This window comes from Cannabis sativa, chromosome 5 (assembly GCF_029168945.1).
Source record: "Cannabis sativa cultivar Pink pepper isolate KNU-18-1 chromosome 5, ASM2916894v1, whole genome shotgun sequence".
Taxonomy (NCBI): Eukaryota; Viridiplantae; Streptophyta; class Magnoliopsida; order Rosales; family Cannabaceae; genus Cannabis; species Cannabis sativa.
This window is the reverse complement of record NC_083605.1, coordinates 1,411,661-1,428,437: the sequence shown is the minus strand read 5'-3', so window position 1 is coordinate 1,428,437 and position 16,777 is coordinate 1,411,661. Positions and strand designations below refer to the sequence as shown.

The 16,777-nt window shown below is 27.6% G+C and overlaps 3 protein-coding genes across 3 annotated transcripts; 2 read left to right on the top strand and 1 right to left on the bottom strand.

Moving 5' to 3' along the window:
* Window positions 1-285: 285 nt before the first annotated feature.
* On the top strand, window positions 286-868 carry LOC115715635 (protein RESPONSE TO LOW SULFUR 4). The gene has a single exon (XM_030644293.2). The coding sequence runs from the start codon at window positions 354-356 to the stop codon at window positions 669-671; it is 318 nt and encodes a 105-aa protein (XP_030500153.1). The 5' UTR covers window positions 286-353; the 3' UTR covers window positions 672-868.
* A 2,158-nt stretch (window positions 869-3,026) lies between these two features.
* LOC133037734 (serine/threonine-protein kinase STN8, chloroplastic-like) lies at window positions 3,027-6,311 on the bottom strand. Its single transcript, XM_061115189.1, has 4 exons — window positions 5,617-6,311; window positions 4,690-4,863; window positions 4,199-4,603; window positions 3,027-3,586 (listed from the first exon to the last, which is right to left on the bottom strand). Exons 1-4 carry the CDS (start codon window positions 6,199-6,201, stop codon window positions 3,233-3,235), a joined length of 1,518 nt encoding a protein of 505 aa, XP_060971172.1. The 5' UTR covers window positions 6,202-6,311; the 3' UTR covers window positions 3,027-3,232.
* A 1,083-nt stretch (window positions 6,312-7,394) lies between these two features.
* Window positions 7,395-8,111, top strand: LOC115717448 (protein RESPONSE TO LOW SULFUR 4). The gene has a single exon (XM_030646436.2). The coding sequence runs from the start codon at window positions 7,592-7,594 to the stop codon at window positions 7,913-7,915; it is 324 nt and encodes a 107-aa protein (XP_030502296.2). The 5' UTR covers window positions 7,395-7,591; the 3' UTR covers window positions 7,916-8,111.
* Window positions 8,112-16,777: the final 8,666 nt, after the last annotated feature.

Genomic DNA, 16,777 nt, shown 5'->3' with positions numbered 1-16,777 from the left:
AAACTTAAAAAATATAATTTTTTTTAAAAAAAATAATATTTTATGTAATTATAGCTAATAATATCTATACATATGATTCATTAGTCCATTGAAGTTACCGAACAACAAATTAAACATCGACACGTGTACAAACACCAAATAACATTTATACAAAAATAGAAATATAATTTATATTATTATTATTTTTATTTAATAAGCGAAATTGCATAAAGATGGTCTCTGTGTAGATTCATTGAACCTGGACACCCTTTACTTTTTAGCCCTATAAAAACCCCTCTTAATTCAACCAATAATTAACCACACATAATTTTCACTTAACAAAATTCAAGAAGAAGAAGAAGAAGAACATAACAATGGCGGTGACCAAGCCAACTAATAATGAGTCCTTCGAAGACCAGACTTCGCTCATGAAGAGGAACCAGGAGCTGGAACAAGAGCTGAGCCGGAGCCGCGAGAGAGAGGAGGAGATGAGGAACGAGCTTCTCAAAACTTGGCAGCGGCTTCGGATAGCTGAAGACGCCGAGGAAATGCTCTGTTCTCAGCTCGGCGAGCTCGAAGCTGAAGCCGTCGATCAGGCGCGTGCTGACCACGCGAAGATCGTCTCCCTCGTTAAGCAACTCTCACGCGCTCAACAGCTCCTTCAAGCTGCCTCTATTTCGATCTCTCTCTGATGATGATGATCATATGATCTTGACACGTGGAATAATCTGAGCCGTTTGTTTTTAAAGGCCCTCGTTATTCTCTTTATTAGTTTGATTTTTGATTAATGATTTGTATAATTTACAAGAGCTTTTTTCTTCTGTAAATTGTATGTAAAATCTGAATTTTGTAAAATAAGAAACTATATGTCTTTTTTATTTTCTTTTAATTAATTAATGTTTAGTAATGTTATCAGATTATATATATTACAAATTTCAGTAATTAATTAACGAGAAATATTGATTATAATTTATATATAATAATTAATTAATTAAGAGTATTATTATTAGTTGGTTGAATGTGAAGATGAAGAAAATGAATTGTAGCCAAAATCACATTACGTGCAAATTTGATATTTGACCTTGAATTTTGGTCCTTACTTACCAGCCAATTCATGCCATAATAATAGATTTTTATGGATCATTGGTTAAAAATTGAAATGTTATTTTCAGGGTTTTTGAGAAGTTTAGACAAAGTGTACGCATTTTTAGTCCTATATCGACCTAATTGACACTTAACAACTAAAAAAAGATATCATTATAACAAAATAAGGTACTTTTGCTGTTATTTTTTTTATTAAGATCATATGTGTTTAATCGTAAGATAAGATGTTTTCATCGCCACTTTATTTTATTAAGATTATATGTATAACAAATATAAATATTAAAGAATTTCGTCGCAACTATCCTTTAAAATATTGTAAAATATCATCCAAAAAAATTTGAAATTAGAACTTGCAAACATAAACAAATGCATAGATACCCCTATTTTTAGGTTCCTCTAAAAATATAAATAAAAATAAAAATTTGCTCCAAAAAATATACAAAATGTAATTTCCATTATTGTTGGACTTTGGCCAATGGAAACTCTTAATTTTTTATTTTGAAATTTGTACATTTGACCCACCATGTTCGTCTGTAAAAACAATAATCAAAATGATATTAAATTTTTAAATTAGATTAAATAAAAATATAACCTTTTCTTAATGTGGACGGCTGAGCTTTGAGTTGTAAATATTAAGAAAGTAATTATTTATTTTAGTCATATTTATTAATTAATAATTCTGTAATCCATATACTTTACCATAAATAGCCATAATATTAAGGCTAATTAGTAAATTTTCTCCCTGAACTTTGACATGTAGTAAATCGTGCCTCTTGAACTTTTTTTACCGTTAAAAATTCCCTCGAACTATTGAGATTGTTAAATTTAAGGACTTTTGTCTGATTTCATTCAATTTTACTGTTTCAGTGATTGTTTATGTACTAAACCATGCTCCCCAGATTTTGATATCTACCAAATCATGCCCCTCAAACTTTAATATGTACTAAATCATGCCCCTTGAACTTTCATCCATGTTAAATTTTTTTTACTAAAATTAAACAAAAGTCCTTAAATTTAACAATCTCAATAGTTCAGGAGGAATTTTTAACGGCCAAAAAAGTTCAGGGAGCACGATTTAATACATGTCAAAGTTCAAAGGGAAAAATTACTAATTAGCCTAATATTAAATCTAAAACTTGTACAAATATTTAAATATATATTATATAAAAATAATATACAATAAAAAGTTTAAACTTTATTATCGTCACATCTACAAATTTGAAGTTGTGTATGGTGGGCGAACTAACCTATAAATTTAAGTGTTTAAATTTGTCTATGCTTATGAATTATTTTGTATGGAATGATTTATGATTAAGAAAAATTAAAATTTTATAATATCTTTTATCTTTAAAATAATTTAACTTTTAACTTTTCAAAATAATGGCTACCCAAATCAAAATTTAGTTGATATAGTATGGAGTGATTACTATTTTCTTGGTACTGTAATAAAAACCAGTACAAGCAGCCTAGCAAAGTTAAACTATCGATGTGGTTCACTCAAGATCCACATTATTCAAAACTTGGTGATTCACAAGACAATTTTGGTCAATTCCATACATAGGCGGGCTAAGTCTGTGTCAAGGGCCAACATTTTCGGAAGCCCAAAATAAAAAAAAAATAAAAAAATTTATTAAGCTTTTATTTTAATAAAATTTAAGTGTATTATAAACTACAAATATCCATAGGTTAGTTAGCTGAAGTGTTTGGCATAATATTCAAAATCATAGTTTAAATCCCATATATTTTCAGGACTGGCCCTGATTCCATAACAATAAGAAATGTATCAAAGAAAAAATTTACTAACACACTATAGTATAATACAATACAAGCTTATAAATATGATAGCAATATTACTGTTTAAGTTGTGGAAATTAAGAATTATCAATAAGGAACAACTCAATGAATTTAGTACTGCAAATTACAAAAGAAAAACATACTCAAAGTTAGTTTAAATTTCCTCACTATATTATCAAAGCTTTCATCAGCTATTTTTCATTATATATTTATTAGCTGAACTCAAAAGTACACTTTGATCTCTTGAAATCACATATGCAAGAGCTACAATAATTAATTAAAGAATTGAAAAGTGTATAATTTATGTATATATGCAATGTAATGTAATAATGTACTCATCTGTACCATATCATATTCAGTCTTTGCTAAAGCTCAACTTTGAAAGAACAGCAGCTGCTTGATCACCACCCAACAAGAAATAAGGATGCCTCAATGCAGCAGAAGCCGATAATCGCCCTCTTTTAAGGTATCCTCCTCTTTCGGAGATTAGTTTTGTTGCTAGATCCCAACCTCGACCCGAATCAAGATCAAGAATCGTTAAATCAGGCAATCGACGAGTGTATTCTCTCCATCGGATTAAATCATAGTTGAATGTTTTTAGCTCGGAATTGAAGTTCTTTAAGCCAGCTGATGACCTTAATGTTGGTACTGCCATTTGCATCAGTACAATTCCAGCAGAGTACATATCAAACAGATCAGGACTATTCAGCTGCAAAAGTATGATAAAAAGCATTAACAACTCGATTTAATTAAAAAAAACATGCCTCCTGAACTATTATCCATATTAAATATTTTTTCTGAACTATTACTATAAGGAAAATGCTAAACTTTCCTTATATAATTAGTAATTTTATCCTCGAATTATGACAACTATTACATTTGCCATCTAAATTATTACTAACGCCAAATTGTGAATATGATACTCGTCATATTTTGGAGGGTAAAATTACTAATGATGTAAACAAAATCTACCAAAAAATACTGTTAGTATTGAGGATAAGGTGAATGAGGTTTTATCTCAAAATGTGGGATTCTCTAATATTCTTTGAAGATAGTAGCTATTTTATTTGCTCACCACAACTCGATCATAAGCAGCCTTTTTTTTTTAGTCTACTTCGATCGAATTTTTTTTGTTTATTTTTGCCCTCATACCATGTTAGAATTTAGAATAAGATGAATGAAGTTCTATCTTAAAACTAATTGGTAATGAGAGGAGTAGCTCGTTCATTTTATATATTCCACTATCTTTCCATACATCAGTAATACGAGACTCTCTAACAAATACTTATTTATTCTTTTAACGGTTACGAAATCACAATACCTGCCAAAGAAAAGGAGAAAGTAAGGCTGCAATAGGCTCAGGAGGAGGACTCGGTGTCTCCTCCGGCATGACATATAACTCAGGAGGACAATAATCAGGATCAAGGAGGCCGCGATTAGGGACATAATTTTTGCCTATTCTAAGATCTGTTGCAGCACCGAAATCTATGAGCTTAATCTGTCCTCGTTTCGTTACCACTAAGTTAGCTGGCTTTACATCGCGATGAACAATGCCGGTGTCATGGATTTTCTTTAAGGAAGTAATAATTTGACGCATAATTTGCTTGATTATCAATGCACTGCGTTTTACTGAGTCCACTCCTTGCAAAACTTGTCCAAACATGACAGATTCTAAGTTGAATGGAAAGTTTCTCTCCCTCATGTAATCCAACAGACTTTGATCACCCTGTTTGGTAAATGGTAAATATATTATCATTTAGCCTATGAGTAAAAAAAAAAGAAAGGAAAATTATGTACCATGGAAGAATGTACCTCAAATTTCCAAACAAGCCATTTCCCACCTTTTGTGAACTGAGAATTGGTTTTGTCAGAAACAAAACTGCCAAGAAATTCAGCACATGTTTCAGGTGCTGCTCTTGAGAGTCTATAGTTAAACCATTCTTCAAAATCAGCACACTCATCAGCCCCTTTCACTCCAACTTTTACCTGCAAATTCTCACTAATAAGAAATAACACAAAACAATTCACAATTCCTATTTGGATATGTAGTTAAAATAAACAATAAATAAACTCCAAAAATCCCAACACTACCCAGTAGCAAGAAATTTCAACTAGACTGAGAAATCAGGGAAAAAATTGTTCTGATAGATTGTAATAAACTCAAAATAGGAATTAAGGTTGCGTTCGGTTTGAAGTAATGAATGAAAAAGAATCAATTTTTATTTCAGATTGCATTTTAAAGTATTGAAATATCACTTTCTACTATGACTATTCGGAAAGACTTCCATTTCAATGCAAGATAAAATAAAGAATAAATTTTTTGTCAAACTTTTTCTTTTTATACATTTTAAATTTTATTCTAATGTTATCATTTCTCTCCAACCAAAACTAAACATTGGTTGAAATGTAAACAAATACTAAATAAACTCTAAAAGTTCCAATACAACAGTTGCAAGAAATTTCAATAATTGGACATAACTATTAAAAATTTCAACTTTAAAAGTCCATTGAGAAATCAAGGGCATAATTATTTGAAATCAAGTATATAGAAATATAGATTAGTTACACCTCATATCCAACACATTTTGTATTTTTACCACCCTAATAATTACACTACATAGTAAATATACAGTTGCTTTCAAACAAACCGAAAACAATGCAAAATAGCCATAAAATGCAAGAAATTTGAATAAAAAGAATTTATTTAGATTAAGTATAGAGAAATATAGAACTAGTTACCATTTTAAGAATGACTTTTTCCTTGAACCTACTATCCAACCTGTTTGTTTTAGCTTTACCCCTCTTTTTTTCAAGAGTAACATTTTTAGGTACAACAGCACCAGCATAAACAACCCCAAAAGACCCTTCACCCAATTTCTCACCCACAACAAAATCAGTCCTCTTCAAATTTCTTCTCCCAATCAAACTATTGAAACCCAATTGAAGAGGAGCAAGAAGGTAAGAATCAATGGCACCCAAAAGCACACCAGGCCTTGCAGTCAAGTAAATCCAAATGATTCCAGCAAAAACAACAAAACCCCATTTTTGAGTTTCTGACAAATCCTTTGTAATCCTCTCTAATTCCAAGTAATAGTAAGTTTGGTCCAAATCCAAATGGAGAACCTCTTCCAATTGTTGAGGGATATCTCCAACTCCAAATAATGCATTGCATTTGCACCTTAAGGTTAAGTTGTTGTTATAATTATTATTCTTGATGAAAGTGAGATGGTTTGTTGTAGTGTTTGGGAAGAAGCAAAAGTTGTTGTTGTTATTATGTTTGAGTGTGGTTGAGGTTGGAGATGGTAAGCTCATGGTCATGGCCATGGATGATGGTTGGTTAGGTTGGGGTTGAGCATGGCAAAGTTTTGTGCACAAATAACAATTTGATAGTATAGAATAGATAAGGTAACTTAACGTAAAGAGTGGACCACGTTCGTTCTACTTTTATCCAAGAAAAATATATCTATATATATATTTGGAAATTCTAAAATTTCAATGATCAAAATAGTTTTAATTTTGATTTTTTTGTAATATGAAAGTGTATAATGTAATAATAACAAGTGTAAAAATAAAAAAAAAAATTATGTGTTAAAGTATTTTTTAAAATTTTTAATCTATTATGTAAATTTTTTTATATTTTAATTATGTGAGATGTCTTATAATTTTTTCTTAAAAAATAAAAAATAATTTACAATAAAATTTAAATAATTACTTACCAAGCAATGTAAGAAAAAACAATCACTTATTCAATAAAATATTTAAATTTTATCAACCCTATGTAAAATTCTCTAAAATTTAAACCTTAACCTTAAATAAGTATAACTTACTAAAAAGTTCTTATTAGCAACGGTTCTTTATTGAAGACTGTCTTAAAATTTATTTATTTATTTATTTTGAGCACGATGTCCTATAATTTATTTCAAAAATTAAACATAAGAATAAAATTGAAATATAATTTTACCCGATGAATTTTGACATATATCAAATCATATTTTTAAAATTTTTCAAGTTGTTAAAAATTTTACTGAATTGTTGAAATTATTAGATTTAAGAACTTCTGTCCAATTTCATTTAATTTTACAAATGTGACGATTGTCCATATATTAAATCATGTCCTTAATTTGATATCTACTAAATCATACTCGTAAGGGTTCGTTTGGTACGCCGTATTACATCGTATTGTATTGTATAGTATTATATTAAATTGTATTTCATAAAATATTTTTATGTAAAATTATATGTGGTATTGAATTGTATGAGCTTCATCTATATAATATTTTAGTATAAATTAAAATTTAATATAGTATTATATAAAAATATGATATATAATCATATTCAATATAATACAATACAATACGGCCCAATACAACATATATTTTTAATAATCCTTAAATCTAATAAAAATACTTAAATTCAATAATTTCAACAATTAAAAAAATTAACAAATGTGAAAATTCAAGAGGAAATTAGTCTATAATTTATTTCCATTATTTTTTTATTTTTATTTTTTTCATTTATATTTATAATAACAGAAGAAGCAAATACGTCAGGAAACGAAATTGCAAAAAAATCGTGTGTAGCTACATTCATTGAACCTGGACACTCTTACTTTTTTGGCCCTATAAAAAGCTACCTTATTCATTACCACAACTCACACAATAAACCATACATAATTTTCAGTTTAACAAAATTCAAGAAGAAGAAGAAGACAACAATGGCGGTGACCAAGCCAACTGATAAGTCCTCCTTCGAAGACCAGATTTCCACTACGCTTAAGAAGAGGAACGAGGAATTGGAACAAGAGCTGAGACAGAGCCGCGAGAGAGAGGAGGAGATGAGGAACGAGCTACTCAAAGCTTGGCAGCGACTCCGGATCGCCGAAGAAGCAGAGGAGAGACTCTGTTCTCAGCTCGGGGAGCTCGAAGCTGAGGCTGTTGATCAGGCGCGTGCTGACCACGTGAAGATCGTCTCCCTCCTTAATCAACTCTCACGCGCTCAACAGCTCCTTCAAGCTGCCTCTATTTCGATCTCTCTCTGATCTTGAATTGAAACGTGGAATAATCTGAGCCGTTCGTTTTCGAAGACCCTCTCTCGTTATTCGCCTTAGTTTGATTTTTGATTATAATTTACTTCTTCTTCTGTAAATTGTATATGTAAAATCTGAATTTTGTAAAAGAAACGATTTGACTTTTAAAGGGTAAATACCATTTTGGACCCTTGCAAAAGTTACCAAATTGAATCGCATGTTTTGTTAAATAATAGAAATGGGCCTGTATTTTTTAAAATAAGATAATAGGACTCGAATTGATTTTTCATTAAAATAAAGTTTAATTATAATCCGATCTAAAAGTGCTATGACAAAACTGTTTACATTTTTTTGTATCTGTTCATATTAAGCATTGTCTTCAAGTTGGTTGTATTAAGAAAAAAAGTTCAGGGTCCTATTTTTACTATTTTAGAAAATACAGGGTCCATTTTGTCATTTAACAAAACACAGGGTCCAATCTGTAACTTTTGCAAAACACAAGGTCCAAAATGGTATTTACCCACTTTTAAATAATAATACTTATAATTAATGTCATATTATCTTTTTTAATTCATTTACAAATTATTTTTTAATTTAAAAAGTAAAAATATTCTTTATTAAAAAAAAAAAAAGTGAAATATTATTAACCAAAAACATGATCCTTTTTAAAAATAGTAAAAAAAATTACTTACAACAAATTTTTAAACAACTTTTTTATTTAATATTACCGTACTAAAATTTAACTTAAATAAAATTAAAAATAAATTGCAAAACACTTTTGTAACAAAATTTTTAAAAATGAAAACTCTACTTTTATTTTATAATTAAAAAATTAAAAAACAAAAATGATATCACCACCTAATTAACGAGAAATAATTATATTTAATAATTAATTAATTGTTTTTTTTTTTTAATAATTATAACCAAAATCCAGACCAATTCAATTAGATTAAATGGGTCGTTTTGAACTTAAGGACAGGAAATTACGACTTTGACCTTGAATTAATCCATTCAATAGTTTGCGTTAAATGTTGTTCAAAAGATATGATAATAGACTTTTATGGATCATTGGTTGAAAACTGAAAAATTATTTTATGAGTAAACTAGGGAATGGTACCGCGCTTCGCGCGGTTTTAATAATAATTGAAAATTATACATATTAAAATAATTTTATATTTTATAGTAAAGTTTATATATTTTATGATTGAAATTCATGATTAATTTTACAGCTTGTACAATTTAAATTATTATAAAAATAAATTAGTAAGTATTTTTTTTCTCCTGATTTAAAAAAAAATTCTCTAAACTATTACTGATGTTAAATATTCTCGATACTGAGTTGTGATCTTTCTCTTACTTTTCATCTTATATGGTTAATATAAAACTGATTTGGCACATTAAATCCTAGTGTGTTTTAGTAATATCAATGCAATGTGTATAAAATAAATAAGCATTTTGCCGTCTCTATTTTTTTTTAAAAAAATAAGAATTGTACTCTAAATTTATTAACTTTTAAAATTATTTAAATAATCAGATTAATAAAAACTCAATTATTTTTAAGTGTATATATATAGTTAGAGCTAAAAAAAATGTGTATACATGCATTATATCTTACTAAATAAATTAATTATAATTTTTATATTTTAAAACTATTATACATAACTTTATGATAGTTAAAAATTATGAATTTATTATTATATATTGAATTATATATTATGAGTTAATAGAAAAGTATAGAATATGTGAAGATTAAAAAAATCAACCTATCTATATTACATAAAGATTTTGTTGATGATTAATATTTTTATAAGTTATATTTATGATTTTATTTTTTATTAGTGTTAATATTATGTATTGTAGATGAAGATGTTTATAAGTTATCAATTTTTAAGAGAAGTTTTTTATCTATTAATTATGATATAGAGATTAAAAGCATAACTTACCAAAAATTAGAAAAAATTCAAATTTTATTAAAAAAAAAAGAAAGAAAATATACAAAGTAAAAAAAAAAAAGAAAGAAGATGTCACATGTTTTTGCTTGGGTTTTTTTTTTTATATATAAATAATTTCATTTTTTCGTCGTTTTGTAATAATAAAAGTATTATGAATACATATTTAGTTTTATATTTATTTAGTTAATGATAATCTCTTAAATACACATATAATCTCGCTGAATAATTCATACATTATGTAACTTTTCATTCACTCATATTTTTTACAATATTTTTATAAAACGTCTAAATTATAAATGATTAAATTTATGTTTATGAAAGAATTTATATGTTTTGACCAATTATTATTTTGTACTATATATATATACATTACAATTGATTTTTCTTATAATAATTCTGTATTGGTCAATATATTTGATAGGAATATATTTTTCTTTTTTAAAAATTTCTTCAAACAATTAAATTTTATATAAATTGTTAAAATATACATAAGAGAAACTCATTATAATTCGATTACTTTACGATTTAGCACTATTTTTTTTTTAAATAAAACTCTAACTGTCAAGCATTAATATTGCATGCTTCTCTTTAAAACGTATAATAATATATATGCATAGGACAATCTCATATACGTGTATTTATATTATGTCAAATACAAGAAGTTCACATTAAAATTAATTATTAATAATAATGTGATTTGTTTTCCACAATATTTCAGTTTAATTGTTATAATATATAAAATTATAATACATAACATTATTTTATGAATCTAAAGTGACAAAAAAATAAATTTGGGACGTGAATTATTTTTTTTTTTTTGTTTTATGTTACCTATAATATTTATTTTTTTAAAATTTCAGATTTATATATAAATATAGATATAGATATTGTTAGTTTTTTATATTGCTCTAAAATAATAAATGTGGTAGATAAAACACTTTAACTAAATATATTATTGTTAGTAGTCTAATTCTCTCATTTATATTAGAAATTTTTAATTATATAACTGCTATTAAGATTACTATTAATATGATTAAAATTTTAGTAATAGTGCATAATAAAATTAAATTAATCCCATTATAAATAATGAAGAGTCTCAATTATATATTAGATTTATCTCTTCAACTAAAAAATTAATAATTATTATTAGTTTATATTAAATAGAAAAAAATATAAAAAAACCCACAAAATTAAAGCATTACAATACTATAAAAATAAAATCACCTCTTTTTATTTGAAGATTATATAGATATAGATAGATAAATAAATATAGATATAAATTATATACAGACACTTTTATAAAATTTATTTTTTATTAATAATTGAAAAAATATAGTATATATAATTAATAATAATTTTAAGTTGAAATGGTTGTTTTAATGGTGAGAACTAAATGGTCATGACTATATATCATATACAAAAACTATATAACTTCCCATACATAAAATACATAATTTCATACATCATCATTATTTTCAATAATTAATATATAGAAATATGTTACTAATTATTATTAAAAAATAGAATAAATATTTGTCTAATAAATTATTATTATTTTCATATATGTATTCTAATTTCAACATAATTTATAATATATAGTAGATAATAACTATTTACATTGTTATCTAAAAAAAGTAATAAAAAAATACACTATTAACTTATATAAATTAATATTTTTAACATACATGATTGATATCTAATTATAATAAAATTTAAAAAAATTTACAGGATAAATAATGTATTTTCCCACATAGGCACATATATATATGTCAAGGGTTCTAATACATTATGATTAATCGAATTGTGAGGACAATATTAATCAAGTGCATATACACTATATTAAAAGATTAAAAGATTTCTCACTTGTATTAAAAGGCATGTTAATCACTTGTGTACATATTTTCAATTTTTTTTTTGTGTTGTAAAAGTCCTACAATCCCTAAACTTCATAAAATTTTCACGAAAAATATTAATAAAAAAACTTTATAAACGCATTAATATGAAATTTAGAATTGTAGCAAGCAAAGCTTAATTATTACTTTTTTATTCCAATCTTAATTCTCTAAAAAAAATATTTTACATAAAGTTCATGATAAAATTGAAAAATATTCATAACAATAAAAATTAAAATAAAATAATAATATTAATTCTTATTTATAATGCAATATATAATTTTATTTTTCTTATAGACACACTATAAATACTATTTAGAATTTTATAATGTTAAAAATTATAAATAAAAAATGAGATATCTGATTTATTAGAATAGAAAGAGATGAAACTATGAATAGAAATAGAATTATCATTTTTTCTTACTACTACTTAGGAAAATAATATGATACATACCTCAAATATTTGAAAGCAAATGAGAAAAGATGATGATATTTTTCTCTATAGAGAGAGTTATATATACATGATATTAGCTTTAATAGGAATATAAAAAGTTCTCTATAATAATAATAATAATAATAATAATAATAATAATAATAACAATAGTAATAATAATAATGAATGATTAAGAGTTATAAAATATGAGAAGTCACTATATACATGTTTTAATAATAATGGTATTAATAATATGTAATTTATTTTGTTTTTCCTTTAACAAAATGTGAAAGTGTTAGAAAATAGTAAAAATAGTTAGAAAAAAAGATAAGATGCCACTTAAGATCTTTTGTGCTTTCCTTTATTTATATATATTGATTATTTTGAATTGGTGCAGTGCTATATGTTCTATAATATATTAAAATATAAAATAAATAAAATTTATTTCTAGAATTATGATTATTATACAGTTTTTGTAGAATCTGTTGCTAAATTTCTTCTAATCATAAAAATTATTATTTTGTAGTTGGGTTCTGGTCATTTATTTAAATAATTTATTGATATAACACTAATATAACATTAATTTAGCACAGTTTGAAATTCCAGACGAAAAATAAATACATAAATAACAGTCTAATTATGAGAGTTATGTGTGCATTTTTAGAGCTATTATTCATATGTTTAATGCCAATAAAATAGATTTTAGATAATTTAGAGTTATTAAATAAGTCATTTTAGTGCAATTATACTTGTAACGCATAGTCATATAATCAAATTATTTTAAAAATAAGCAAGCATGTAATTGGAGGAGAATATTTGTAACGATTTGCATAGTTCATGGTAAATTTTGCAACAGGAAAAATTTTAAGAAAATACTCTACAAAGATTATAGTTCAAGATAGTGACTGACCCAAAATTAAAGTCGAGGGAGCATACTTTTTGTTTGTGTGTGTGAGGGGGTAAAAATAAACTAAATATTAAAAATAAACATATTTTTGTTAGGATTTGAACACTTCATCTCTATAATATGTCCAATATAACTTAACTATCATGCCAAAGTTAATATTATATTTTTATCCCAATTTTTTTTCAGGAGCGACTGCTCCCTCTCGCCTAGAGATGGAAATTGGTCGGTTAATGTACGGGGAATGCAATCCCCGCCCCCATCCCCGCTACCTATTTATACCCCCATCCCCGCCCCATCCCTGTCTAATAACCAACGGATTCGGGGCAGGGGAATACCCATCGGTTATGGGGAACCCATCGGGTATCCATTAAGGTAAAATGAAAAAAAAAACATTAATTTAAAATAATTGAAAAAAATAAATTAAACCAATATTCTCACAAATATTTATTATGCATTCATAATTCATAGAAGATAAAAGATAAAACTACTTAAAAAAAAAGCATAACCTAATAGAAAATAAAAACTAAATATGTCTCAAAGTTTGAAAAAAATACAAAAAAAATTATATATATCTATATCGGGGTCGGATATAGTGCGGATAGTATTATCCCCGCCCCCGCCCCATCCCCGCTTCGGGTATTGAAATTGTCCCCCACCACCGCCCCATTAACCACTAAGATGGGGAATCCCCACCCCATTAGGTGTGGGTCCCCGCGGTTACCCATCTATAAATTTCCATCTCTACTCTCGCCTCACCTCTATGTAGGTTATGGTTCAGGCAGGGTCGACTCTAGACATAGGCAGGCTAAGCCTGTGCCTCGGGTCCACACTTTTCGGAAGCTCAAAATAAAAAATAAAAAATTTCATTACATTTTTATTTAAGTAAAATTAAGTATATTGTAAACAACAAATAGTTATAACTTAGTTAGTTGAAGTGTATGACATATTACATAATATCCAAGTTTCAAATTCATAATACTTTTTTTTAATATTTTTTTTTTATATATATTTGAGGGTCCTAAATTCTAATTCGTTTTAGGCCTATATATTCTCAGGACCAATTTCAAGGCAAAAATCATATTTATTCTAAAATATATTGTTTTAAAAAATAGCAATTCCATTATTGTTAGACTTTGGCCAATGGAAATTAATGGTAATTTGAAATGTTTGTACATTTGGCCCACGATGTTCAGCTATAATAATATAATCAAAAGGGAAATTTGAATTTATATCCATATTTTGTACTTAAATTAATTTTTTAAACTAATACTTATATCTATTGAAAAAGTAGGATCACTTTTCCCTATACCCTAAAATACCCCTCTTATTATTTTCAACCTTCTCTTTCTTCCTCTTTTCTCTGTCAAAGAAAGCCTCCCAACTGTATGCACACCAAAAACCCAACCCGTGAGGCTAGATCGCACCACCCAAAACTCGACACCACCCACGGTGAACCACCGCACCCAGCCACCGCACCCACCCCGACCCAGCCCCACCCTCTCGGACCGCCCAAAAATCGCACCCCGAAAGCCTTCCTCTCTCTGAAATCGCAAAAAAAAAAAAAAAAAAATTGCTCCAGGTCCGATGGTCGGACCATGGGTCCGATGGGGTCCGACCAATCGGACCCATCGGACCCATGGTCCGACCATCGGACTGGGTCTCTCTTCCTCCCTTGCGAAAACGCAAAAAAAAAAAAAAAAAAAAAAAAAAAATTGCTCCGTCCGAGAGATTAATAACTACAAATTAATGCAGTTTGTCATTTGGACCAATTTCCCAACTTGCTTTCTCATTAAATGACCTGGAAGAAAATAAATCAATTTAATTATATTATATGTATATGGGAAAACTCTACCACTGTGCTTAATTAATTTAGTGGCCATTTGTATGCCTGGATCTGTCTGTTTGACAGATTATATATTAATCTTATATATATATGTTTTGCTTTGGAGGTTATAGATGAATTGTCAGTATAATAGAAATAATATAAATTTATGTATAGGAATCTGATATTGTAGCAAAATAATTGAGAAAAAGGCCAATTAATAGACTGTTGCTGCAGTTGAAACGGTGAAAAGGTCAATCGGAGCAATTTTTTTTTTTTTTTTTTTTTTTTTTGCGTTTTCGAGAGAGGAAGAGAGACCCAGTCCGATGGGTCCGATTCGTTGGACCCCATCGGACCCCATGGTCCGACCATCGGACGGAGCAATTTTTTTTTTTTTTTTTTTTTTTTTTGCGTTTTCGGAGAGAGGAAGAGAGACTCCAGTCCGATGGCTCGGACCATGGGTCCGATGGGTCCGATTGGTCGGACCCCATCGGACCCCATGGTCCGACCATCGGACGGAGCAATTTTTTTTTTTTTTCTGCGATTTCAGAGAGAGGAAGGCTTTCGGGGTGCGATTTTTGGGCGGTCCGAGAGGGTGGGGCTGGGTCGGGGTGGGTGCGGTGGCTGGGTGCGGTGGCTCACCGTGGGTGGTGTCGAGTTTTGGGTGGTGCGATCTAGCCTCACGGGTTGGTTTTCAGTGTGCATACGGTTGGGAGGCTTTCTTTGACAGAGAAAAGAGGAAGAAAGAGAAGGTTGAAAATAATAAGAGGGGTATTTTAGGGTATAGGGAAAAGTGATCCTACTTTTTCAATAGATATAAGTATTAGTTTAAAAAATTAATTTAGGTATAAAACATGCATATAAATTCAAATTTCCCTAATCAAAATCTATCCAATGATATTAAATGTTTAGATTTGATTAAACAAAGTTACAAAGGTTTAATCATTTTTTTAAAGTTGGACAGCTTCCAACTTTGAGTATGTAAATATCAAGAAAGTAATAAATTATTGGAGTCTGGCCATATTAATTAAAAATTGTTGTAAATTTGCTTTTAATATTTATTGATTAGATATTTTTTAACATGATGTGATTACACACGAAAATTAGTGCAAGAAACAAACCATCACTATTTATTGAGGAAATTACACTCTATATACTTTTTATATGGTCTTCTCTTATTTTTACCTTCTTTTTAAAAATCTACCATTTTTACTTTTTTTTAAAAATATTTTACTAATTTTGCCCCTGTCACTTCAAGATACTCTCCATGTGACTCTCTTATGTCAGGGTATTTTGGGTACAATACATATAAAAAAAAGGTATGTTTCAAATAAATATAAAATTAGAGGCAAATTTAATTAATGGATTAATAAAAGAGGTATTTCTCAACTTACCACATCACTATTTGTGGGTATGATGTTATTGTCAAACCCCAACTAATGAGATTTAAGTAAAAAAAAAAAAGCCTAATAAGGAGGATTAGTCAAATTTACACGTAAATCTCTTTTGCTATTTTAAATTATATTTTCTAAAAATTTACAAGTACAACATACACCATTATAATTTTTGAAAATTTTTATTTTTGTGACTTTTAAAGTATAAAATATAGTTTTTTTTATTCTCAAAAATACAAGTTATTTCATGGGGAAATTTTTAAAAAAAATTTAAAAATATAGAAAAAATAACATAAGGTACTTGGTTACCTCTTGTTGTAACTGGTTACTCATCTATTTACCATAAGGGTCCCTAGTTACCCTTATCTGATTTTCCTATTATTTTTTTTTTTTAAAAAAAAAATCAATTTTCTCATAAAATAATTTTTTTGTAAAAAAAAATACCATATTTTTATACCAAAAGTATAAAAGTAC